The sequence below is a fragment of the Rhinolophus hipposideros genome (assembly GCF_964194185.1).
Source record: "Rhinolophus hipposideros genome assembly, chromosome: 20".
Lineage (NCBI taxonomy): Eukaryota > Metazoa > Chordata > Mammalia > Chiroptera > Rhinolophidae > Rhinolophus > Rhinolophus hipposideros.
Window position 1 is genome coordinate 18,923,623 of NC_138066.1, and position 26,985 is coordinate 18,950,607.

The 26,985-nt window shown below is 37.1% G+C and overlaps 1 protein-coding gene across 1 annotated transcript; it reads right to left on the minus strand.

Annotated features, from left to right (window-relative positions):
* Nucleotides 1-257: 257 nt before the first annotated feature.
* On the minus strand, nt 258-26,765 carry UTP6 (UTP6 small subunit processome component). The gene is made up of 19 exons (XM_081028646.1): nt 26,549-26,765; nt 25,232-25,316; nt 20,963-21,004; nt 20,626-20,718; nt 19,909-19,956; nt 19,403-19,466; nt 17,675-17,793; nt 14,850-14,927; nt 13,623-13,704; nt 12,958-13,039; nt 11,940-12,124; nt 10,793-10,872; nt 10,352-10,429; nt 7,870-8,049; nt 6,867-6,947; nt 6,474-6,583; nt 5,524-5,590; nt 2,876-2,948; nt 258-2,105 (listed from the first exon to the last, which is right to left on the minus strand). The coding sequence occupies exons 1-19, from the start codon at nt 26,638-26,640 to the stop codon at nt 1,948-1,950; spliced, it is 1,797 nt and encodes a 598-aa protein (XP_080884772.1). The 5' UTR covers nt 26,641-26,765; the 3' UTR covers nt 258-1,947.
* Between the last annotated feature and the right edge of the window lie 220 nt (nt 26,766-26,985).

The window sequence follows — 26,985 nt, forward strand, 5'->3', positions numbered from 1 at the left end:
GCGCTCATAACACCAAGATGGCCGGTTCAATTCCTACATGGGACGGTGGGCTGCGCCCTCTGCAACTAATATTGAAAATGACAACTGGACTTGGAGCTGAGCTGCGCCCTCCACAACTTGACTAAAGGACTATGACTTGACTTGGAGCTGATGGGCCCTGGAGAAACACACTGTTCCCCAATATTTCCACCCCCCCAAAAAAACTCTTGTAAATTAGTAAGAAACGAGTTTTAAAAATATCAAAACATGAAAACAGAACCAGGAAAATCACATTAACTTCATTAATGCCAAAGAAATACACATTAAAATAATGATGTATCACTTTTAACCTATTAAAATGGCATAAATAAAAAATATAATATCCGGGGCAGCCAGATGGCTGTTGGTTAGAGCACGAGCTCTCACCAAGGTTCGATTTCCACATGGGCCAGTGGGCTGCGCCCCTCACAACTAGATCGAAAGACAATGACTTGGAGCTGATGGGTCCTGGAAAAAAAACACACTGTTCCCCAGTATTCCCCAGTAAAAATTTAAAACAAAATGTGTGTGTGTGTGTGTGTGTGTGTGTATGTGTGTTTGTGTGTGTGTATGTGTATATATAAAGTATCCACCGCAGGTAAAGGTGTTGACATTTTCATACATTTCTTGAAAGTCTTTTTATACATTACAAATTGGCAATATATATACTCCTTTAAAAAGTTATATCCTTTAATCCAACAATTCTGTCAGATGTCAGTCTCCTAAAGAAATAACCAGGGATGTGAACAAAGATTTACAAAAATTATTAACAGCATTTATAGTAAGAAAAAATTAGAAATGACAAGGTCCAACCAATAACAAGGTCCAACCACAGAATGTTATGAATTTTACAGGGAATGTTATAAATTCATTAAATGTGTTTAAGGCTTTTTAATGACATGGAAAAACAACATAATATTAGGTTGGTGCAAAAGTAATTGCAGTTTAAAAAGTTGGAAAAAAAAATTGCAAAAACCGCAATTACTTTTGCACCAACCTAATATTAAGCGAAACATCGAAAAACTGTACTGAATGCTTCTCCCAGTGACATCATAACATTATGTTAAAGAATATAAAATTCAAACAACTGCCTCCCCTACTCATAGAATGCCCTTCTGTGCTTCAAGCCATCCTCCATCATGGGCTCTGAAGCCTTTCTTTAATACGCTCCCTATCCCTGCCCTTCTTTTGTTGGCAGTCCTGCCCACTACTGCCACACTACTTTGCAGATCAGTCCCAGAAATAGAAGATACGTGTATAACATCTTGATCTTCTTAAAGAACAATTTTTTCCCCAATAGCCAGCATCCTTCTCTGCTCCTTCAACCAGCTTTCGGGACATTCAGCTCTGTTCCTCCAACCCCTACCTCCATCCAAAAAAGCTTCCCTTCCTTCCTGCTTATGATGAGCACTCAATGAATGAATGAGTAAATGATCTAACAGGATAAATCCAATTCTGATAAAGGAAATCAAATTACTGAGTTTAACTCCAGATGATATTACAGGATGCTTTTATTTTCTTCTCCTTATTGTACTCCCACCATATTTTCTACAACAAATGCATACCATGCATACTTTTATAATAAGAATAAACTAACAGAACTGTATTTTCTCCTCCATTTTAACTGGCCCCTAGGTCTAGAGATATTCATCCTTAACCCGGGGTAATAAAAGAAACTTCAGTTGTATGATTTCCACATTATTTTGGAGAACATTGAAGATCTACAGCCCCAACAAGCAGCCTCTGGCCACTAAACAGCAGTTCTCTTCTGGAATTAAAGAATAACGCATTAACAAAATTAAAGCATGTCTCAAAATCAGACAGCCATCTTGTCTGCCATCTCTAAGCAAATTGTAGATGAACTCCTAACACCAATCTACCCAGAAGGCTTACAATACTAGTTCACAAAGTTGGCTTGTTCTTCCTCTTTCACAAATGGCCGGCTTGATGCATAGCATGTTTAGCTACAAACACCTCTGCTGCCTCTCCCTGCAACATTTTCATGGCTCGCCAGTAGATTTGTCCGCAGTTCTCAGGTCTACCAAGGGGGTGGTTCAATTCTTCTTTGATATAATCCATCCAAAGATCTTTAAAGGGAACAAAAAAATTACTGTGGACATATAATGTATAACTGACAAGGCTTTATAAGGTAAGATTAATTATTTAGTATCGATTCAACACAAGATTTCTAAGGAACTTATTTCCACAGAAAACTACGTGAAACACTACTCTCAGCTTCCTTACACTGAAGTATATCAAAATGAGTTCACCATAACCTTGTTACCATGCTTAACAAAATTTGCTTGGGTTAGTAAAAATGCCATTGTCATTCATTTCATCAGAAGATCTGTTTTTTAAATTAGTTTAACAAATACATGTCAGTTTTTGAGTGCCTAAGTAAACAGATTTTACGTGACATACCTATGCCCAGAAGTATGTTTTACAAGGCCTATAAATGTGGACAATGTGACAATAGCCAATGACAACTAATGTCAATTAACATCCCACTATCCTTTGCTGTAATTCCCACTCCTCTTTGTTCTGACCTACATTATTAACCTTTCCCTGACAAATACCATATTTTTTAGAGAACCAAATCAAGCAAATCTTTATCTAACCCAGCATTTTTAATAGAAGACCCATGGACTCTTGAGCTTATGAACTTGAAATTATAAGCAAAATTACATCTGCAAGTATTTATTTATGCACAAAGTAAGGGAAGAGGTAGGAGAAGAATACAAATTTTATTATTCTCAAAAAGGGCCATTAAAAGTAAAGAAACACTGTTCTAAACGTACTGAAAAGTTCCAGACCACACACGCAAACACTTATATGTCTACAACTGAGGTTTACTTACCAGAATCTGTAGATCCAAATTCTCTCAAAGCCCTCTCATAATATTCTCTTAAGTTTGCCATCTTGCAGGATTCCTAACAAAAATAATCAGACAATCTTAAGCCTAATTTATAATGTCATAAATTCATTTCAACCACACTGTTAACAGCTATCATCTATTAGGTATTTTAAGGAGAGGAGGGTTGTGACTTAAGATGAAAACAGCCTGGCTTTCAACTTACCCAGAGAGAAGTCATATGCATTTACTTCCAGAGTGAAGTAAGTGTCAAACAGTGATAAAAAGTACTTTGCTATGGTAGCATGGAAAAAGCCTAATAAATTCTTGGAGGAACATGGGCAGCTTCACAGAAAGTATGTTTGAAAGCCCTGAGGGAGAAGTAGGATTGAAATAAACAAATGCGGAAGGTTCTACTCCCTATGGCTAGGGATTTCTTCCTTTTGAGTTATCTGGGCTCTGGTGCATATTAGCTATGTCCACCTTAAAACATTTTGTATCAAGGCAAAGTATGTAAATACTAGTTATATGACCTTCAGCAAATTTTTTAAATCCTCTGACCTTCTAAGTGTCCTTACTCATAACACAAGGATGACATCTCAGAGTAACTACAAGGATTAAATTAAAATGCTGATTAATTATGCACATAGCCAATAACAGATGGTATTAACTTTACAATCAATGAATGTTCATTCTTTACCTCTACTTCCATTTAAATGTATTCTTTGTTTCCTTTTCAAGGCAGACTAACATCTGCAGTTTAAAAATACTTTTATATAATCAAATAACTGTTTCCTCATTCAAATTTTTCTTCACTAAGACTATTATTTCATAGAAGTGAATTTAACCTCATAGCTTACATATGCATGAAAACCAGAATCACACCTTGTTAAGACTCATAATGCCTATTGTACTGCAAGTTCCTTTCTACACAGTATTCCCTTTGGTCTTATAACCCTCACACACCTGAAAAGGTACAATGACCTCCTTTATAGAAGATAAGGATGCCAAGGCTTAGAATTAAGTGAGTTGCCCAAGACACATAACTACTATGTTATCGATCCAAAGCCTGGCTATTAATTATTATGCTATACTATCTCTTACACTTTAGAACAAGAACAGATAATTTACCCACTCAATGATCAAAACTATGAAAATAAGAGTTGAGCTGCTGTAATTTTTCAAAATTCAAAGAAATAAACAGCAATCAAAACACCAAAATAGGCCGGCCAGGTGGCTCAGGCGGTTAGCTCTCCAAGCTCCTAACTCCGAAGGCTGCCGGTTCAATTCCCACATGGGCCAGTGGGCTCTCAACCACAAGGTTGCCAGTTCAATTCCTCAAGTCCCGCAAGGGATAGTGGGCAGCGCCCCCTGCAACTAAGATTGAACACGGCACCTAGAGCTGAGCTGCCGCTGAGCTCCTGGAGGGCTCAGTTGGTTGGAGCGCGTCCTCTCAACCACAAGGTTGCCGGTTCGACTCCTGCAAGGGATGGTGGGCTGCGCCCCCTGCAACTAGCAACAGGCAACTGGACCTGGAGCTGAGCTGTGCCCTCCACAACTAAGACTGAAAGGACAACAACTTGAAGCTGAACGGCACCCTACACAACTAAGATTGAAAGGACAACAACTTGACTTGGAAAAAGTCTTGGAAGTACACACTGTTCCCCAATAAAGTCCTGTTCTCCTTCCCCAATAAAATCTTAAAAAAAAAAAAAAAAAAAAAAAACAACAACACCAAAATAAAGGAGAAAAAGCAAAACCAAATACTTGGAGGTGGGAGGAAATAAGTATACTGATATATCTGCTGATTGTCACTATAAATAAGTATAATTATTTTGGAAAACTATCTGATAATATATAAACAACTATAAAAAAGACTAGTATCTCCAGTCCTACAAATTTATCTCAAGAAAATAATTCAAGGAAAAGCAATACTATATAAACAAAATGCTTACAGCACTCTTTTGTTTTCTATATCAAAAATCTGGAAACAACCTATGTGTAACGGAATGGTTAAGAAAATTATGGGTTTAAGACTAATACTACAACCATTAAAAACAATAACCATGTAAAAACACAGGAATTTGTTTACAAAATGTTAGGTGAAAGAGAGAGAAAGAGACTCTCCATATGGCACAGAAGTCAGAAATAAAACACTACAAAATCGTGTGTACATAAGTAAACAAAACTATAAAAATAAAAATAAATATGGTTGGTTGTGTTACTGTGATGGGATTACAGATCATTTGGATTTTCGGGTATTATTTTAACTGAGACTTTCCTGTATTTTTCCTCACTCACGTGTTCAGTTAAAAACACCAGAAGCAGTTACTGCCTGCCTACTCTTTACCTCACAGCCCAACACAAGACACAAACAGGATGCTGTGGAGACAGAGAAGCAGCGCTTCACCCAGCCTGGCAGGGAGCACTTCCTATAAGAGGTGACATCTAAGTTTTCTATTTTCCAGACATGTACTTTCTCTTCTTCACATGATTACCATTCCTAAACCATCTCTATGGAAAAAGGGGTTGAACAAAGGGACCAGAAATATATAGTTTTATAATGAGAGCTTTTTAAATATCAAAATGCTGCAACTGATCAGTAAGCACTAATCCATTTTTCCAGACAAGAAATGTATGCACAGAACACTTACTTGCTCCTTTTCAAACTGGATTATTTTCCTGAAAAAGTCAACTGAAAATGGACGGCTTTCCTGTAAACTAAAAGGATGGGAGAACTGTTATCTTTCACAATGACAGAGCCTCTTACATCTCATGAATACAAATGCCTATGTCAGAGCCTCCACAACACTTGGTTTAATGAAGACCTGGCCACCATTCAATCCAAGGACTGGACTTGACCACCAGTCACTCTCAAAGCTTTCAATCTCCAATGACTTCTCTTCACCACCAAATTCTTTCCTATCCAGTGTTCTTCCTGTTCTCTTCTTTCTCACTTTCAGAGTTTTAAATTCCCTCTACTATTTACATCTCAAGGTCTTTCTGAAGGCGAACAATAATTCCACTTCTAAGAATATATTCTAAGGAACAATTTCCAACATAGTCAAATAATATTTGTGCAGAAATGTTCATCAAAATAGTATTACTGTGCCAAAAAAATCATGGCACATCCAGAGTGGCATATCATACAGCTATTTTTAATAAATGATATTTATGAAGAAATATTACTGATAGGGAAAAGGCCAGTCTAATGTTCACCGATACAAGTGGCATAGAAAATGTGATTATATTGAAACCTATGTAACTTTACTAACAATTGTTAGCCCAATAAACATTAAAAAAAGATGTCCCCCCAAAAAATGTGATTATAGTAAAATCTCAAATACGTGAAAAACAAATTTTAAAATGATATGTTAACATCATTTTTCCTCTTGATGAGATTACAATAAATTATTAGTTATCTCTTCAATAAAATTTTTCCACAATGAGTATAAACTGCTTTTACTGTTCCAAAAAGAAAACTTTTTGAAAAAGTCTCTTGGATTACTTCCTCAGATACTGTCTGTGAGACATATAAAACCTGAGTATCAGGGGCTAAGTATGGAATGGAGAGACAGGACCAGCTATGAACATTTGGGAATACCTTTTAAACACAGCTCTGGCCTTTTTGTAGCCACCACTTCGATAGGCCCAATCCAGGTACTTATCCTTCAGGGTGACTGAGTCGGCACCAATGACAGCTAAGATAGCTTTCTACAATGTAGAAGGAAAACGATACAAACTGCATGAGGAAATTTATAAATATTGAAACAAATTTTCCCAGCACTATCCCAGGCTGCTCAATTATTAGGTTGGTGCAAAAGGAACTGCAGTTTTTGCAATTATTTTTAACCTTTTAAACTGCAATTACTTTTGCACCAACTTAGTAATAGTGCGTTAGGAACAGCTGCTATAGAAAGAACCCTAAAGTTAGCCAACTAGTGAACCTATCTGCTCATTCCCCACACACGAGACTTTTAGAACTTCGGGCCAATACCTTATAGATGGCTTCAGTGCCTTCTTGGTTTTTGGTACCTTCACTCCACTCTGCCCAAGAAATCCACAATGGCAGACAAACCTGCTTACAATAAAAAAAAGTTACAAAATGAGAGCTTAGCACTGTGCTTCGAAAACTATCACTATAAAGACAGGTTCCTCCTAAGATAATCAATATGTAAAACATTAATTCACTCCCAGCCTGTCCTCACTGTGACAGAATCCTCGGTGCCCACAGGAATGGCATGCCAGAACACAACCAGCTGTCGGACCACGTCACCCAAAGCAATACTCTCCTGCTAATTCTATTAGGTTGGTGCAAAAGTAATTGCGGTTTTTGCAATTATTTTTAACCTTTTAAACCGCAATTACTTTTGCACCCACCCAATAGTTCCCTTCTACTGGAGAATGCTGGCTATAGTTATTACCATCAATAAGCTATTAGTTAATTAAGTAATTAACAGCACATAGCTAGTCAAATCATGTCTCCGCTCTCTAGCACCCACAACACAAGTTCTAATTAATCTAGGCTGAAATAGCTGATCTTCACTCATGTCTCAGAGGCACACACAAATGAGCAGTAAAACAATTAAGATATTTTTTTCCCACTTTAACTTCTGAAATACTGTTTTCCTACTAATATAAAAAAAGATTCACTGCAAAGATTTAAGGTTTAGGCTTTTAAACTTTAAGGTTTAGAAATATATGTGTGTTTTAAAATCAGGCTTAAGTTCAGCTTTAGAAGCCAACTGAGAACAATATTTTATTAATATTTCTCACTGGTAAGATACCTAGATGGAACATAAAGTTTATACAACTTAGCCATTTTTCAAATAAAGATTTAGGCCATTAAATGGAAGTTCGTCTACTCTTGAGCCTTGAACCATCATCATGAATGCACTTTGAGGCCAGCGCATCACACAAGGACACCCCAAATGAGCTTTGGCTGAAGTCTTAAAACGTTTACCAAACAAAATGAAATATAAAAGACCCAATTCACAGACCTGGGGCTTCAGGTGCACAAAGGCTTCTTGAAAAAGTCTGGCTACGTCAGGGCTCTTTGAGTCTATCAGCACCTGCAGCTGCAGCTGCCACATCATTACGGAGTCTCTAAACAATTCAGTGCCGGCTACCGCCACCTGCAAAGCTTCCTTCAAGAAGTCATGGCGCAGCAACAACTCAATCTAGGTAAGACAAAGGATCACCGGAACATTAACTACGGAAAGCGAAATGCCCTATATAATGCGGGACAAATACAGAGCTCTTATGAGGCAACAATTTCAAATGCCTTTCCACTAAGCCTTTAACATGGCTGCCAAACAGGCACAACGTGAATAATTGGAATTCCTCCTCCATTCCCTGCTCCTACTCCCAAGGCTACAAAACAAAGGGGGAGCAGGGGAAGAGGTAAACATTAGAGGACCTAAATAATACAGACTGAAAGTTAAGTTTTTAATAAAATAGTTCACTATAATAAAACCCACACCTACCAAACAGAATATAAAAATCAGTAAAGATAAAATCAGTATTTCTGGGGTGGTAAGGAAATGTTAATTCATTCAAACACAATTGGGCACTCTATAAACTGATAATACAATTTTTCTCAAATACAATTTGACACTATGTAACAAGAGTAATAAAAGTGCTTCTATCTTAAACTTGGGAATTTTATTTTAACAAATATGACCCAACAAGTACATCAACAGAAGGAAATCTTATCTGTTCAAAATACTTTTATACACACTCTTTTATGGGAAAAAACATAAAGCCAATTCAATTTTACAAAATTGTGAAAAAGAATAAATGGCAGTATAAAATCGGTGATTCAGCAAGCATTTTTGTTGTACACTATACACAGCAGATTAAAAAATGAGGACAACAGGTACATTCTCTAGCACCCAGAGCCTCTAATACGCTATCAGAGTACAAAATACAAGCACCCAACAGGGTCTATGGCAGTGAGGAGAAAGGACTCCCGGAAAGGAAGCACCATTTAAGCTAAGACTTAAGAAAGAGCACGCATTAGTCAGGCGGAAGCAGAAATCCACAGGAAAAGAGAAGGCTCTCCAAACAACATGAGCAAAAAGCTGAAGATGAGTGAGAGCTTGGATGTGAAAGGAAATCCAAGTTCACAATGGTTGGAGGGGTAGGATGTAAACTGGAGAGAAGTGGCACATGAGGCTTGAAATACAGGCAGGAGCCAAATTAATGAGACTGAGTAGCTTTATACAAAGGACAGTGCACAAATTAATCCGACAATCAATTTTAAAAAGATCATTCTGTGGAGAATAATCTGGAGAAAAGATGGATGTAGAAATCAGCAGTTTTTTAAGTTTAGCCACAATATGTTGAGGGCTCTTCATAAAGTCAAGGTCACCAAATGAGTGATGAAGTGGCAGGCTTAAGGACAGCCTGAGAGATTTGGAAAGCAGAGGATGTTTGAAATGGCCAGAGCGGCAAATGGCAAAATAAGCAATAATGGAAAGAGAGCAGGACCGCCAAGGCAATACTCAAAGCAAAGCCCATCTGGATGCACAGGATGTAACTGTCTTGCTGACATTCAATAACTCCAATGGGAACAGCTGAACTCATCCAGATCTGGGATTTTTGCCAGACAACGCTATAGTGGGAGGAGGTATAATACAATAGACTAGTATACAGTATGGATATTATGCACATATATAGGAAAAAGTACTTTTTAAATGTTAATACAAAGAAAATACAAAACAGCACAAAATTAATTGCAATTATATAAAAATTGCATGATGACATGAATCAGGAATCACACAAATTAAAGGCACTCGACAAATATAAAGATTTTGAGCCTTCTTTTACACTATGAAGAAAGTATTTAAGTACACTAACACATCATCTCAGGTAATGCTCTCAATAAGTCTGAGGTGGCAAAAACAAGGATCACTCACTGTCAGTATTTTAAAAAACAAACTCAGAAAGCTTAAGTGACTCACCCAAGTCCCCTAGTTATTAAATGGCAAACCCCATCTAGAGCTATGTACTACTCCCACATCACATTACTCTGGTCTCTATGACAGGCCTTACCCACCCCACGGGGTAAGGATGGGTTAATACGCCTCTTACTAGAATGTCAGCTTCTGAGACACAGGGAACACACCTAACCTGTTTTTGTTTTACCAATAGTTAATCTGGGCCAGACATACAGATTGAAACTTCAGGAAAAGGATGTTCAGTAAAAGATGGATGGGTGGACAAACAAAATAAACCCAAATTGTGACTCCTTGTTTGAGTGTTTTCTGCTAAATAATATTCCTCCTATTACTGGTACAGATTTCGTTTTTGGCATATACCAAATACTGAGAGCCAAATGTAACTACTCTCTACATCTACCATACCAAACTTAGAAATGGGCTTAGTCACGTAACTATATATATTAAAACAGATGACACCAGCACGAAGCAACCGGAATTAAGTACATGTAATAGGCAGTGAATGTGTTCGTGTCCTTACCCACTGCTTGTATTGGCATTCTGGTAGAAGCTTGAGTTCATGTGCCTTCCTGAATGCAATCATGGTTCTTTCCAGCCTCTGAAATCAGAAAAATCCCTCAGTTCATTACAAAGATCCCAGCAGAGGTGTTTGGCCTGACAGGAATGAAAGCAGTTCTGCATCATTCTGAGTGCTGAGAGCAGGGACTGAGGTGGTTTCACTTATGATTAGAGTTAGACAGCTGCACCAAACACAGCCCAGTAAGAGAGCACCTCCTAACATGGTGGCCAGTACAAGGGCAAAGCGGACTCAGACCTTCAGAATGACAGGTCGCTCACAAGGAGAAAGAGCAGTTAAGCACTAAGTTCTTGGAAACTGTCCCAGGCGCCAAGAGTCTGTCCTTCTCTCAGAAGACAGTCCCTTTCCAGTTACCCACTATACCCATGGCATGTAAGTCCTTACCTTCGCTCTGAGGGACGGGCTATTTGTCTTCTTACTAAACCTTTCCATGCAAAAGTTGATGTAACACCTCCACATGGCCTCTGAAAAAGTCAGAAAGATCACAATGATCAGATCACCAATTCTCTCAGTTTACCATTCTTTGAAGGAAAAATTCCTCTGAAGAAGAGTTTAAACTAGTCTGGTTTAAAAAAAAAAAAAAAGTTATTCTGAAAAAAAAAGTTATTCTGATTACAGCCAAACATCTTCAGTACTGGGGAAAAAACAACTGAGTAATGACATAAACATAAAAATTAAAAGCCTTATCCATGTTATACATCCCCTCTACCTTAATACTCCAATATTCCAAAATGTAAAAGTAAATTTATATCAAAAGATAATTAGGAATTATAATTAAATATCTTTTTTTTAAAAAAAAGATTTTATTGGGGAAGGGGAACAGGACTTTATTGGGGAACAGTGTGTACTTCCAGGACTTTTTTCCAAGTCAAGTTGTTGTTCTTTCAATCTCAGCTGTGGAGGGTGCCGTTCAGCTTCAAGTTGTTGTCCTTTCAGTCTTAGTTGTGGAGGGCACAGCTCAGATCCAGGTCCAGTTGCCATTGCTAGTTGCAGGGGTCGCAGCCCACCATCCCTTGCGGGAGTCGAACCGGCAACCCTGTGGTTGAGAGGACATGCTCCAACCAACTGAGCCATCAGGGAGCTCATTGGCAGCTCAGCTCAAGGTGCCATGTTCAATCTTAGTTGCAGGGGGCGCAGCCCACCATCCCTTGCGGGACTTGAGGAATTGAACTGGCAACCTTGTGGTTGAGAGCCCACTGGCCCGTGTGGGAATCGAGCCGGCAGCCTTTGGAGTTAGGAGCATGGAGCTCTAACCACCTGAGCCACCGGGTCGGCCTTAAACAACCTTCTGCGTTATCATTTCCTGAGTATCATTTCCCCCAAATAAATGAATGCAAATACCACTACTATCAAGGAAGATCATAAAAGCTCATCTTTCACCACTAAAGAAAGAACAAGTTGGAAAGCCAGGTACACTGTAAACTACCGCAGCAGTTTCCTGAAATTGATTTTGGTCATGGGAACAGGAGTTTCAGTTTCACATTCATGAATATCATCACTTCTCCAGCACACCATGGGTGGTGAAGTTTACCTGTAGGGAGAGTCTTTACTGCCTCTTCATATACAGCACAGCACCGCTCCTCCTTCCGGCCCATCTCCACCGCTCTGGAATGTTTCGTGGCCGGCTGCTCTTCTCCTGGCTGCGCTTGGATCTCTAATTCTCTCCGTGCTACATAATCCCAAGTGAGAGGGTCATCTGTGTGCAGAGCTTGGAGGCTGAAAAATAAAGTTTACTGGCATCAACCCAATGACATGAGACTAACTCAGAATACCAAAGAGACAGTTCCCTAGCTCTAAAAGGGTACCCAGGACATCCTTTTAACAATCCCAGTACTGGAAGAGTCATTTCCCAATGGGCTCTTCAGGTATCTTCACACTCACTATTTAAATTTCGTCAGTGGATCAGAGTTGTCACACATTTATTAGGTTCCAAAATGTTGCAGACATTATTCACAAAGTTGACTTTCAAGTTAGCTCCCAAAAGTAAATCGTCCTCAAGCCCTGGAGAACCTTATTCTGTAATAGAGGCAAAGTACAACCTAAACCTCTACCAAAATCCTGAAGACATCCAAAGAGCAAACTGATCCAAGTTCTATTTTATCTCCTATGAAAGTAAGAGCTGCTACCTATGAGTGAAGTACCCACAAGGTAGGCTACAAATAATTCTCAAACCATATAATCAGACATTAAAGAATAAATACACCTACAGCATTCACTATGAACATTCCAAAGTACATTCATGAGTGCAACTCTCATTTTATGGACAAAAGACATGCCAGAAAAGCCGAAATATAGATTTTTCTATAAACTATAGTATTTGTTATTGAATAAAGGAAAAATATTTCCCAAGGGAAGCCAATAAGTGAGTCAAAAAACTTCTCCAGGAATCTATTTTTTATATCATTTACTATGACAGAATGGTCCTAAAACTTAGCTTTCTGCCAAAGATTTAGTATGGTATCTTCTTTCCTACTTTCTAAATAATCAACCTCAAACCCTTATCACAAGATCAGAAACAGACATATTCATCTTTCCACTATTTTACTTACTCTTCATAAATTTCTCTTTGCAGATCTTTGGCAAAGTCAAATAGCTGTGCAATTGAAAGCAGTGACACATGAAACTCTGCACCTAAAATTTAAAAAGTGGGGGAGGGAAGTAAGACTCTAAAAGTATCACTTTAAAAGTACCACCTTCTTGATGTACTGAACTTAGTTTTTTGGTTTTTTTGTTTTTAATTAGAAGACAGGACAAAATAGGGAAGAAAAAAAAAAACACCCATAGTTCCATTACACAAGCAAAACCATACTATTAATATTACTACTACTACTATTATTATTATTATTATCATTATTATTTTGGAATATTCATAACTTTTATTCTAACTTTTATTCTACACTTCCTAAGGGCATACAGGAATGTATTAAATCATCTATTTCTTTTCCACACCCCACATGAATTAAGTACTCAATAAAAAGTTACTGAAATGTTGAAGTGTATCCTAAGGAGAAATATGTCTTTTCTGAAAGAAATAAGACACTATTCCTACCATCAGGGTTTTATACACATTCTAACAGAATTCTTAACAGAAATTTTTCAAATATAGTATTTGAAAAAGTATAGTATTGAAAGTATAGTATTTTTCAAATATAGTATTCCTCACTATAAATAGTTTCATTTTCTCACCATAAATAAATTTTCAAAAGATACCTACCTTTAATTATGCTTACAGAATTTTTGTAGATGATCCGTGCCAATTCGCCTGTAAGGATTTCTTCAGGATAATCAAGGTGTCCCTAAAGAACGTCATGTTAAATATCACTTAACAGGTAGTGCCAGTAAGTAGAAAAAGCACTACAATCAAAACGAACAGTCCTAGGCTACCTGTGCCACAGGAACTCTGTCTGGCAAATCACATCTCTCTCTCTCTGGGCCAGTTCCCTCACTTGTAAAACAAGACCACTGATCTTTGAACTGTATTCTCTCAGGCCCCTAGAGTGGTGGCAAGAGCACAAGGCTTAAGGCCTTACCCTGCATCTGGACCAGAACAGGTCAGGTTCTACATGCCCTGTTTACCCTTCTGTGTAAGACTTTAATTGGATAAAAAGGGCCAGAGCTGGAAACCACAATAACAGATGATAGCAAAGTTCCTTTTACAGTTCTAACATTTTAAAACATCTTTAAAATTATTGTCACGTAAAAAAATTACATAAAAAAGGAGGCTAGAAACCACATATTTCACAACTTTTATCGAGTTCCTTCAACCCATTATGTCATTTAACAAAATCATAAAGTATTAAAGACTAGCATTTAGCCATTCCATCAGTAATGATTTTGAGGACGACATCAACTAATCCAAATGTCTATTCTTAAAGCACAAACTTCCATTTTTATTACTAAGCCCATTTAATTAAGTCAACCCTAGACTCACCTTAAAAGTTTCAAAATATGACATTAAGTTGGAAAGAAAAATATATTGTAGGGGCGGCTTGATGGCTCAGGTGGTTAGAGCAACAGGGTTGCCGGTTCAATTCCCACATGGGCCAGTGAGCTGCGCCCTCCACAACTAAATCAAAGACAAGCTGCCTCTAAGCTGCAGAAGGGGCAGCTGGATGGCTCAGTTGGTTAGAGCATGAGCTCTCAACAACAAGGTTGCTGGTTCAACTCCCGCAAGGGATGGTGGGCTGTGCCCTCTGCAACTAAAGATTGAAAAGGGCGACTGGACTTGGAACTGAGCTGCGCCCTCCACAACTAGATTGAAGTACAATGACTTGACTTGGAGTTGATGGGCCATGGAAAAACACACTGTTCCCCAACATTCCCCAATAAAATAAAATAAAATAAACATTTAAAAAAATACATGGCAAAGATTTTCTTTTACTCCTAAGCAGGCTCAAAACACTATACATTTTTAACAAGTGACAATACATTAGGATCTTACCACATCCATTTTGGCTTTTTCAAATTCTTGCCTTTCCTTCCTCAATTTCTCAGCATGCATCAGCTCCATCCTGAAGTACTACAGAAGGGAAATAATGAAGTGAAAATCTTTGGAGATAATTTTTTAAATTAGAAATACATAAGATGCCATTTTTTGCCCATAAATATCAGATCTGAGAAAGTTTGGGGGGAGTAGTATATTTGTTATAAAATTAGCTGACATTGATAAGGAGGGAGAAATTTGTGATCATGTAAACAGTTGAATTTTGATTGCTGTGGTGGTTACACAAACCTACACGTGAAAAAAGTGACACTAAACAATTTGCACATTATACCAATGTCAATTTCCTGGCTTTAATATTATAACTATAAAATGTAACCATCAGAAACAGTAAATACTACACCGGACCTCACTGTATTATCTTAGTAACTTCCTGAGCATCTATAACTATTTTAGAAAAAAAAATCAATGGTAACGATGTAATATCAAGCTATATAAACAGAAACTAATGCATGATTAACATCTACTGTAAAGTTGGGCTTACCCACAATTTTTATAACTACTTTGAATTCTATTACAAGACATATTAAAATGCCAAGTTAAAAAAGAAAGGTTAGGGGAGGCCGCTTAGTTCAGTTGCTTAGAGTACAGTACTCTTAACAACAACATTGCCGGTTTGATCCACACATGGGCCACTGTGAGCTGCGCCCTTCACAATTAGCTTGAAACTACTTGACTTGGAGCTGATGGGTCCTGGAAAAACACATTTAAATAAATAAAAGTCTAAAAGAATAAAAAGGTTCATACCCTTTAAACCAGGAATATTGATTCTAGGAATCTATCCTAAGGAAATAATCCTAAATACCTAAAAGTTTCACACACAAAGATGTAAGAGCAAATACTGGAAACAATCTAAGCGCCCCACAATAGTAAAATAGGTTATAAAAGAAGAAGACTGCTAATGCAGTCATAAAATAGTTACAATAATTTAGTAATGGTGCACTACAATTCTAATGTTATTCTACCTTGTTTTTAAAGCTGGCTACAAACTTTTACATATAACACAATTACCACTATGTGAAAAATGTACACATAAAAAAAAGTGCACCATTTTGTTAATAGCATTTGTCCTTAATCAAACATTTTTCCTTCTTTTTTCTCCAAGGCTTTCTACAAATACGTATTACTTTTACAGTGTAAAATAAAAACCAGTATTTAGTTGTTTTTTTTAAGGCAACTATTAGAACAGTTAATGTACATTAGAGGTTCTCACAATGTAACTTGGGGATACCTGGGTGTTCCTGCCACCCTTTCAAAATTACTTTCATAATAATACTATGTTATCTGCCTTTCATTCTTATTATGTCAAAAGTTCAAGGTTTTTCAGAGCGATATGATGGGTGCTATCACCCACAATGAATGCAAAAGCAGATCTGAGAACCCTGCTGTCCCTTATTAAGTCAGATATTCAAAAGACTAGCAGAAATGTATAATGCGATTCTTCTCTTTAAACTTTGTTTTAGAGTTATTTTCATATAAAAACAAGTAATCTACATTAACATGTAAAGTTTATTTTTAAATGATTATTTTTAGATTTCTTGCCTTTATTTTCAATAAAATTAAAAACTGATAAATATAACCCACATAAACAAAAAATCGTTAGAGTTCCTCAGTAATTTAAGATCGCAAGGAGGTCCTAAGACCAGAAGATATGAACACCACCAATATATATACTATTATAACATTAAACTACATTCATGATGTGTTAGGTAAAAACACAGAACACAGAAATATGTAGCAAAATCCCATTTTTCAGAAATAAAACCTGGTTTAAATATCTATAATATTCATAAAAGTATGCGTGATAAGATTATGAATACTTTTTCTGTTACTTTTTCATTAAACTATTTCCTCTGAACTATTTATAATAAATTCTAATAACTTTTGATAAGAATAAGCAATAAATCTATTTCCATTTTGGAAAATACAACCATAGGCATTTATGAAAGCCTCCAAAAACCATAAATAACACCATACAATAACAAAAGGATGCAAGACTACAACATAAGACATCATTAAATTACTACAAGACCAAAAATACAGTTGGGACGGCTACAAAACCCATTTGCGTGAAGATCCGTATCTTTTCCCCCCTCAGCACTTAGGCTTTTTCCAGAATTTATTTTTTTAATCAAATGTATGGCCATCATTTTTCTAATACACCCCTTCAAGCAGAAATAAATCCACCAAGAGGGGAAGGAAGAATCCATTTCAAGAAAAAGAAACAAAGAAAACGAGAAGAAAGTGGAAAAAAGGGGAAGAGAAGACAAAGGTGGGAAAGGGAGAGAAGAAAAAGAAAAGAGGGAGGGAGGGAGGGAAGGAAGGGGGAAAAAAGAGAAAGAGGGAGAAGAAAAAAATATAAGAACAAAAATATAAAGATGGCTAAACCCTGGCCCCCAACAAAAAAAATGGTAGGGTCCAGTTCCCTATCCCTCCGAACCATAATGGACAGGTAGGAGTTCCAAATTGTCACTATGGTGCTCGCTTCGGCAGCACATATACCAAATTGTCACTATGAACCTGGAACATGTACAAGATCAAAGCTGACTTATTACTGGCCAAAAAATGCCCTCCTGGGCCCCTTTCCCAGCAGCTCCCCTACTTATCCTTAGCCTCCATAAATCGAAGTCTTTTTTAACTTGAATATATGTCTCCAGAGGACCAAACTGAGACATCACTCTCTCATGTTATGGTTATGTGCACACCCACTCACTTCTTTTTTCTTCTTCTAAAGGGACAATTTTATTTTTATTTTACACACTCACTTCTTGATAAAGTTTCGGGCATTGTGGATGAAAGCGCAGAGCTCGAAGAAATAGTTGTCTTGCACTTTCTGAAGACAAGCGATCTTCCATTTCCCATTTAGCAGCCATAATCCACAAAGCTATAAAGGAGGAACATGAGGCTTCATTTCAATAAATTAATCAAGTCAGACAAAAAAGACTAATGCTCCCATTTCAATAGTCAAAGAACTTTTTTTTTTTATTTATTGGGGTGACAACTGAGAGAGAAATTACATAGATTTCAGGTATACAATTCTGTATTACATCTTCTACACATCCCATTGTGTGTTCACCACCCAGAGTCAGTTCTCCTTCCATCACCATATATTTGATCCCTCTTACCCTCATCTTCCACCCCCCAACCCCCTTACCCTCTGATAACCACTATTGTCTGTGTCTATGAGTTTTTGTTTCTCATTTGTCTTGTTCTTTTGTTGTTTTCAAAGAATTTTTTTTTTAATCCTACCAAAAGAGGAAGTGGATGAGGGAGTTTCTAATGTTTATCTGTATTGTTGCTCTGTCTAAGATTTAAAAAGAGTATTCTGAAGCAAACAGGTAAATGTTTTATTTTTATATCTAAAAGTACTTATGTGCCTATTACTATATTTCATCAGATGTAAGGTCAACATCATTAAAAGTCACATACAAATTTTAAGTGTTCAAATGCTGGAAAAATTGTGCATCTTAGAATCAATGAAATAAAATTATTTTGCTCTTTTGTCTATTTAAAATAGTCTAATTTTTTTAATGCCTCATAATTTTCAAAATATTTTTTATACTTGTTGGGAACAAAGGCTTTAAAAGAAATTTTTTTTTGTCCTTTAACATGGGAAATTAACCTTGAGGTAGCATTCTAACTATTTCCCTAGAAACAATGGTCAGCTATGTTACCAGGCAAGACTGCTTTTGGTAAAAATGACCCATGGTTTGGTAATCACATCTGGACTAGGAGGGCTGTAAATAGTAGAGAGCCATCGCTTTGGGCTTTCTTGAGCATGTGCTTCCTGAAATTGAGAAGGGTCCTTTCTAGGATCCCTGGAAACTACACCCATCCGTGGGTCTTCTAAGCCAGAGTGGCTCCTTACCCACTCACGTGGTCTCATCCCCTCACACCTGAACTGTCATTGCCTCTGAACTGCTAAGAGTACTCTACTGAAGAAACACACCTAATGCTGTCCCGTATCTTTCTGAACAAACTGGTGCCAAATGTAGCCTATTTGAGTCTTGTGTAGTGTAAAATGTCTCATTGAGCCTAATACTTGAGAATAGGCAATGGAGTACCTCCACTGTAAAATAATGTACCATTCAGACAGTATCACAAGAGAAGTCTTTCTCTTACAAAACATGAGTTCCTACTCAGTGTCAGTCACTCTTGTAAAATCTTATTAATCTTTTCCACTTACGTTTTTAAAATCCCTTAAATATGACTGCCTCTAAACAAAATGTCCCTCAAAGGACCAAAAAGGTTTTTTTACCAGCAACTAAAAAGAAATGTAGTCCTTCTTGCACACATAATAACTGACACAGTAACTAGTACACAGCAGGTAAGGATGAACTAAGATGTAGAAATTCAGGAACAAAAACTGTGAAGGCCAAGTTCTCAAGATAATTTCTTTTAGGTTTATCAAGCAAAATAAATTCCCAATTCCAAAATAGCTTGAGTCTACATAAAAGGTAAAAAAAAGACCTGACAAGGATATTTCACCATACCTGGCTTGTTTGAATGAATGGCCAACATGGCAGAGAATACCTTGCTAAGTTGAGCTTTGGTAGCCTGTAAAAGAGGAAGAAAAATTCTACTTTCTGCACAGCGAAATCATTGTCATTAATCTCTTAAATGATCTGTCCTATATCCTTAGCAACTGTAAAATCCAATGGGGCAACATCTGCTATTGCTAGAGACATAAAAACAAATACATACATGCTCATAGTTTTCTTCTACCTAAACCAGCCTACATAAACATTCTAAATATTTTAAAAAATTCAACTTTAATGAACAAATACACATAAAGATCATTTTCAACTGACTTGAAAGCCATTTAGTCATTCCGCTAGGCTAATGTTGTTACACTGAAGTTCAGCCTTCTTGGGTTCTTTTCCCATTTGTTAACCCTACACCTTCGGAGAAAACATGGAGTTCAGTCATCAAGTGTGGGGCTTAGAAAGTCAACTAACCAAAAGAAGAAAGAGCAAGACACGGCTGCCCAAATACTCACCCATTTCTTACAAAAGACAACATAGGATAGCCAAAGTTGAACATCATCCTGCAAGAAAAGCAATGTAGTAAGCTGCCCGAATTTGAACTGTATATATAATACACTTTTGAAACAGAGGCAGATTTCAGAAAATCCAATGTGTTACAACATCCCTCAGCCTATTAGGTTCTTCCTTATCATGGCCTGAGATCTCTTAACTATAACTCAGTCTGTTCCCCTACTCCCACCTACTATGCTCCAAGACAAAATCTGTGGTCTATCCAATTTGTTCAATGGTGTTTTTAAATGATCTCAATAAAGGGTAGCAACCCAAAATGTGTCATTCCCAGGAACCCAAACTACTTCCCATATAATACTGTCCCCATCCCAGCACCGAACTTGAAGAAAATCAAGTCATTAAGGTACTGTCCCTACTCTAACCATTTATCTTCCACTGCCAAACCTTTGGTGTACTTTACTTAGAGATATATCCAAACAAATCCCAATTTTTTTTATCCTTGATTATGTATTAAATCCACTCTTTTCAACATCATCCTCAAAGAATAATGAGATCAATTTTCTTAACGGTTTGATAACTGGTTTCAAGTAATGATACTGATTCCATCATTAGAATAAGTACTGAGACATCCAGGTAAGAACATACAATAATACATTTGAATATCCAAGTCATAAAATGCATAATACACATCTTCAGTTAATGATTCTCTGATCACTTACTTTCCACTTTGCTGAAGCACGTCGGAAGACACCTTGTACTCGATGTACAACAGAATTCTCAATCTCATCCTTCTTAAATGAATACCCAATGCGCTAAAAAGGAACATAAAAATACAAAGCCTCAGCTTAATCACATTTATCCCAAGAAGCATTCCTACTAGGTCATTAAACAGAACTAATAAGGCAGTTCCTCTCTAAACAATTACAAATGTCCATTATAAGCACATCACCCCACAATTTATCAATGCCAACTGCTTCCCAAACACAAGTTCTAGCTATAGAGCCACACTACTTAATTCTGTATTTTTTCTAACTTCCAGAAAAATCATCTACGTACAGTTCTTCTTCTCTGGATCAGCTCCAAAAGATTAATTTCATACTATGGAAGAAACACACACACACACACACAAAAAAAAAGACAAGAAAAATTATAACCTTTTAAATATGTAGGAAATGCATTTAAAATCATACAGCAAATAAAAATCGAGAATATAATACAAAGTAATTTGCTATCAAAAAGCATAATTTACAGTAAATGTCTAGCACTCAGTGAAAATTCACCTTATATCTATAAAATTCACAAATATATAAATTAGCAATATACACACATAAACATCTTAGATACAAACTTATACGATGTACAATACCAATCTAACTTTCTAGTCTACAAGTGTATTCAAACTTTTAGTAAATTAACCATTCAAATTTTTTAGCTAATGCACAAGCAAATAAAGCCGATAACAGAGCTGTACTAGCTGAAACAGGGTGCCTAATTGGCTTTCCCTTCCTTCCTCTCTGAAGAACCACTCAGAACCTCTAAGGCTCTCTAAAACCCACTACTATATAATTCCTCTCTAAACCTCAGCATAGACTATTAGAGACAGAAAGCTCAGAACCTCATAAGACTGCATGCTTCATTTTAAAACTACCTCATTAAATATTTCAAGCACACAGAACACTCATGAAGCTAGCTCCCACACTGCTACATCAAAGCCTACATTTACTTTACTTGCTTCAAAGTTTTGTTAGCGTTTGAAATACAAGTGAAGCCCCCTATTGCCATATCTGATTCCACTCTTCTCCCTCCCCAGAGGAAATGACTATCTTGACTGTATCACTCTCAAGCATGACTTTGAACTTTATTATAATGCTGCTTGAATGCTTTTAAACTTAATATTATAAATGGCATCATATTGTACCCACCACTCCATATTTTTATTCAACATTATGACTTCAGATATATCTGTTAGCACACGAAAATTCAAGTCCATTCATTTTAACTGCTGTAGATTTCACTGAATGAATGTGCAAGTTACCTATTCTTTCTCCTGCTGATATTTGTTTCCAATTTTTCTATTACAAAAAGCTGCAATTAATATTCTTGTACTTTTCTTGTGGACATATCCAGGAATTTTTCCAAGGTATACACAGACTTCCACCACTAATATGTAAGTTCCTGAAGGAATGATTTTTGTGTTTAATTTATTGGTGTACCCCCATCAGAATGAATCAGTACCAACATAATAGGTACTCAATATTTACTATATGACTGAATGAAATTGCTGGGTCACAGAGTATATGTATTTTTAACTTTATGGGATATTAGAAAATTACTCTGCAAGGTGATTGTACCAATTATATACTGATAATGTCAACCTTTAAAACACCTGTTAATATAAGATGGATATAAAGTAGTTCTGCATCCTGGTTTTACTCTGTATTTACCTGATTACTAATGAGGCCAACATCTTTTCATAAGTTTATCAACAAATAATGTTTCCCTTTGTGATTTACATGTTCACATTTTTCCAGTTGTTTTTATTTTCTTGATTTGCAGTTCTTTATATAATCTAGAGCCTAATTACATGTGTCTCAAATTTTTTTTTTGTTTCAGGTGTACAAAACAATAAACATTTATAACCCTCACAAAGTGATAAACCTCTTCCCCAATTTTCTCCCATCTTGTGACTTGTCTTGTTACATTATTCATGGTGTCTTGTCTGTACAGAAATTTTTACTTTTAACATAGTCAAATCAATCTTCTTTTATTGTTTGTGCTTTCACAGTGTCATTGATTTTAAGTAATCTCTCCCTATCTGAAGTCATTCTTTCATATTTTTTGTAGAAGATTTAAAGTTTTCCTCTCACATTCAGCCTTTCGATTCAGCAGGAATTTTTCTGTGTTATGTAAGGAAGGGATCTAATTTTATTTTTATAATATGGATAACCAGGATCTCACTGATTTAAAATGCCACTTATGTCTCACAGCAAGTTTACATGGTTGTATGCAGGCAGGGGAATACATATGTAAGAGTATGTGCATATACATGTTCTTAATCTTATTTCAGTTATGCTCTCTAAAACTAAACAAATCAATCTAATCTGCATGTGGCTCCTAAATATTTGAAGAGGGAAATTATTTGCCCCTTCTTAAGTCTCCTTAAGGTTAAATATCCCTATTTCCTTTAATGATTTTTCTTAGAACAAGATTTCCATGCTGGCTGCCTCCTAACCAACCTCTCCAAGTCCTTAAAATGTAGTCTTTGTACCAAAATTAATTCAAAATGGATCAAAGACTTAAGCATAAGACCTGACACAATAAACTGCATTGAAGAAAACATAGGTACTAAACTTATGGACCTTGGGTTCAAAGAGCATTTTATGAATTTGACTCCAAAGGCAATGGAACTAAAAACTAAAATAAACGAATGGGATTATATGAAACTGAAAAGCTTCTGCACAGCAAAAGAAACTATTGACAAAATAATGAGGCAACCAACTGAATGGGAGAAGATTTTTGCAAACAGTGCCTCTGATAAGGGGCTAATATCCAAAATATACAAGGAACTCATGAAACTCAACAACAAAAAAACAAACAACCCAATTGAAAAATGGACAGAGGACCTGAAGAGACATTTCTCCAAAGAGGATATACAAATGGCAAATAGACATATGAAAAAATGCTCAACATCGCTAATCATCAGAGAAATGCAAATGAAAACCACAATGAGATATCACCTCACCCCAGTCAGAATGGCTTTCATCAATAAGACAAATAGTAACAAGTGTTGGAGAGGCTGTGGAGAAAAAGGAACCCTCATACACTGTTGGTGGGAATGCAGACTGGTGCAGCCACTATGGAAGGCAGTGTGGAGGTTCCTCAAGGAATTACGAATAGAATTACCATATGACCCAGCAATCGCTCTCCTGGGTATCTACCCAAAATATCTGAAAGCATTTCTCTATAGAGACACGTGTAATCCAATGTTCACTGCAGCTTTGTTTACGGTGGCCAAGACATGGAAACAACCAAAATGTCCTTCGATAGATGAATGGATAAAGAAGTTGTGGTACATATACACAATGGAATACTATTCCGCGTTAAGGAAAGATGATATAGGAGCATTTGTGACAACATGGATGGATCTTGAGAGTATAATGCTAAGTGAAATAAGTCAGACAGACAAAGCAGAGAACCCTATGATTTCACTGATATGTGGTATATAAACCAAAAAGAACAAGACAAACAAATGAGAAAGAAAAACTCATAGACACAGACAATAATTTAGTGGTTACCAGAGGGTAAGGGGGTGGGGGGTGGGTGATGAGGGTAAAGGGCATCAAATATATGGTGATGGAAGGAGAACTGACTCTGGGTGGTGAACACACAATGGGATTTATAGACGATGTAATACAGAATTGTACACCTGAAATCTATGTAAATTTACTAACAATTGTCACCCCAATAAATTTAAAAAAAAAAAAGAAGAAAAAAAAATGTAGTCTTGAGCCTAACACAGTGCTCTAGACATGGTCTAATTAAGTGCAAAACTGTTTTCAAACCAACATCTGAGGGCCTACTGTTTGCCATGTCCTCTCCTCAGCTACCTTACCTAACACCCTACTTTAGTTAATATAGTCAATTAGATTATATTTTTGACATATGTTCTCAGCTCATTTTGAAATAGCAATCTACTATGAGCCCTAGAACCTCTTCCAAATACAAGATTCTTAGCTAGATCTCATATATTGTTTGTTGATTTTTTTTTATTTTTTTTTAATCTAAGCTCAGAAACTTTAGTCTTACAACATTTCATCTCGTTACTGGGTTCTGTCTGAATCCTCATTTTGTCATCCAATATGTTAGCTATTCTTCCCCCACCTGAAAACAGGTCTAGCATGTGTATTTTATCTTCACTGAAATCTTCCATTCAATAAAGGACTGAAGAATCTTGCAGCACACCTCTAAGTTGACAGACTTACAGACACGTAAGTTATTAACTTTCCAACCAGCTACTATCATCAAACTCACTCTCCTTTATTTTTCCCCCACAAGAGGTAGTCTATCAAATCTCTTGCTAAAATCCTGATACACTGTGTCTTTGGCAGTCACTGATCCATTAACCCCATAAAAGAAAAAAAAAGTTCAGTTTGCCAAGGACTAAAGACTTAGTGGAGCAATGCTACTCCCAAATCATCTCTGTACTTGTTCAAAAATTACCTGTCTAATCATCAGTTCTAGAGTATTGTAGAAAATTGACATCAAGCTCGCCGTTCTATAATTGATTTAAAATTTCTGAGATTAAAAGGTAATAAAATTACTCACCTGAACATAATTGATAAAGTCTTCCTTACAAAGAGCTCTTCGCTGTATTCTGTATTCTAGATCCGAGGCCTTCTTAATGATAGCCCTGAAGAGAAAGCCAGTTAAAATGTAACACTTAAGAAAGAGCAAAAGTTAAATAACTTAAGGGTTTTGTTAAGTTTCTTTATTTTTAATGTATTTAAAACACATATTTACCAAAACATATAATTCCCAAATTATCTTTCATAAGCAAGTATTCTCTTATATGATTACTTCTGTGTCCTTAAAGGCATCGGGATGTATTTTAAAACTTTCATAAAAATCATCTTAATCAATTGCGAGGACCACTAACATTCGCACCAGCAAAGCAAATAATATTAAGTACTTTATATTATTTATATATGGTATTAGTAAAGATTTCTTTTCCTCCAAATTCGGGTCACTTAGGCTTTAATAATAATCAAATCTCTTTCCTAAATTCCTCTCCCGAGTTTTCACCATGCAGATTAAAAAAAAACAACCTAGACTGTTTTTACTTAGAAAAGTTTATTACTACTACAAAGGACTTACGGGAGAAGAGTCACTCATTGTATTTAGCTAAGGAATGAACACACAACATGTGCATATGAGGAGAATTTAACGCAAGTTGTGCAAGACCAATAACTGTCTCGAGTTAACAACATTTACTGAGCACCTAGTAAGAGCCCACACTATTGTGTGGTGTTTCATTAACAAAGGTTTACTTTAAGGCTCCCATAGTTACTTTACTACATGCACAGTCATTGAAAATTAAGAAATAGAGAAAAACCATGAAAAATTATTCAATTTAATTTTAGCAAATCACTGAATGCCAACTTTATGCCAGACGTTGTTGGCTAAGCGCTGGGGTAAAAATGCGTAACTGTATTAAATGCTTCCCCATTTTTAAGTCTTGTTATAAAGATTTATCTACCCCTCCCCATGGGAGAGCGCTCCCATGGCCCTCTCTTCGCATCTCTAGACAGTACACTCTCCGCACTATAATCAAAATGTTTAATTAGTCTGTCTCTCCCACCATATACGAGGCAGTTAGCTCTTGAGGGGCAGAAATCCCGGTTGTATCATCCTTACTGCCCCAAGACCTGGCCCCTTGAAGAGCTGTCAGTATTTTGGGTGAATAAATGGACGGATCACCTTGCAATCAATGAAAAATTAAGTTTGGACATCATCCAAATCTGAAAATGGGCTCCCGCCAAGTTAGGAAGAAATAAACACAACTTAAGGGCTCCCCATCCCTATGCCAGCCACACACGCCGCAGCGCCCCACAGCCCGCCCCAGCTCTTCCTCAGCAATCTCACTTAATTTCCGCATGGCTGAACAGTCCAACGCGCTCCAGCTGCTCCAATTCGGGAAGTCGATCTTCTATGCGTTCCTGAATTATCTCCGCCATGAGGTCAAAACTGCAGAACCCAAACCGAGAGAGCCTCTGAACCGCCGACACGCGCCGAAAGGACCCACCATCTATTCCCAACACCTAGCGCTTACGCTCGCACGTGCTGACGTCACGTGCGCCGTAGGTCCCGCCTGTTCCGCTTCCGCCGCCTCCGCCGTTGGAGAAGGCCTTCTGGTTCTTGCGGCCGCTGTCACCTCCCTGTGGCTGCCTGTGGGGTTGCAGCGAGGGTCCCTCCGTCGCCGGAGGACCCTAGGGCACTGGGGTGGTGGGGCGGGGCTAAGGCCGAGCTGCGTTAGCGGAGCTACGACGGGGCGAAAAGCGCCGTCGGGTCGGTCGGGGTTC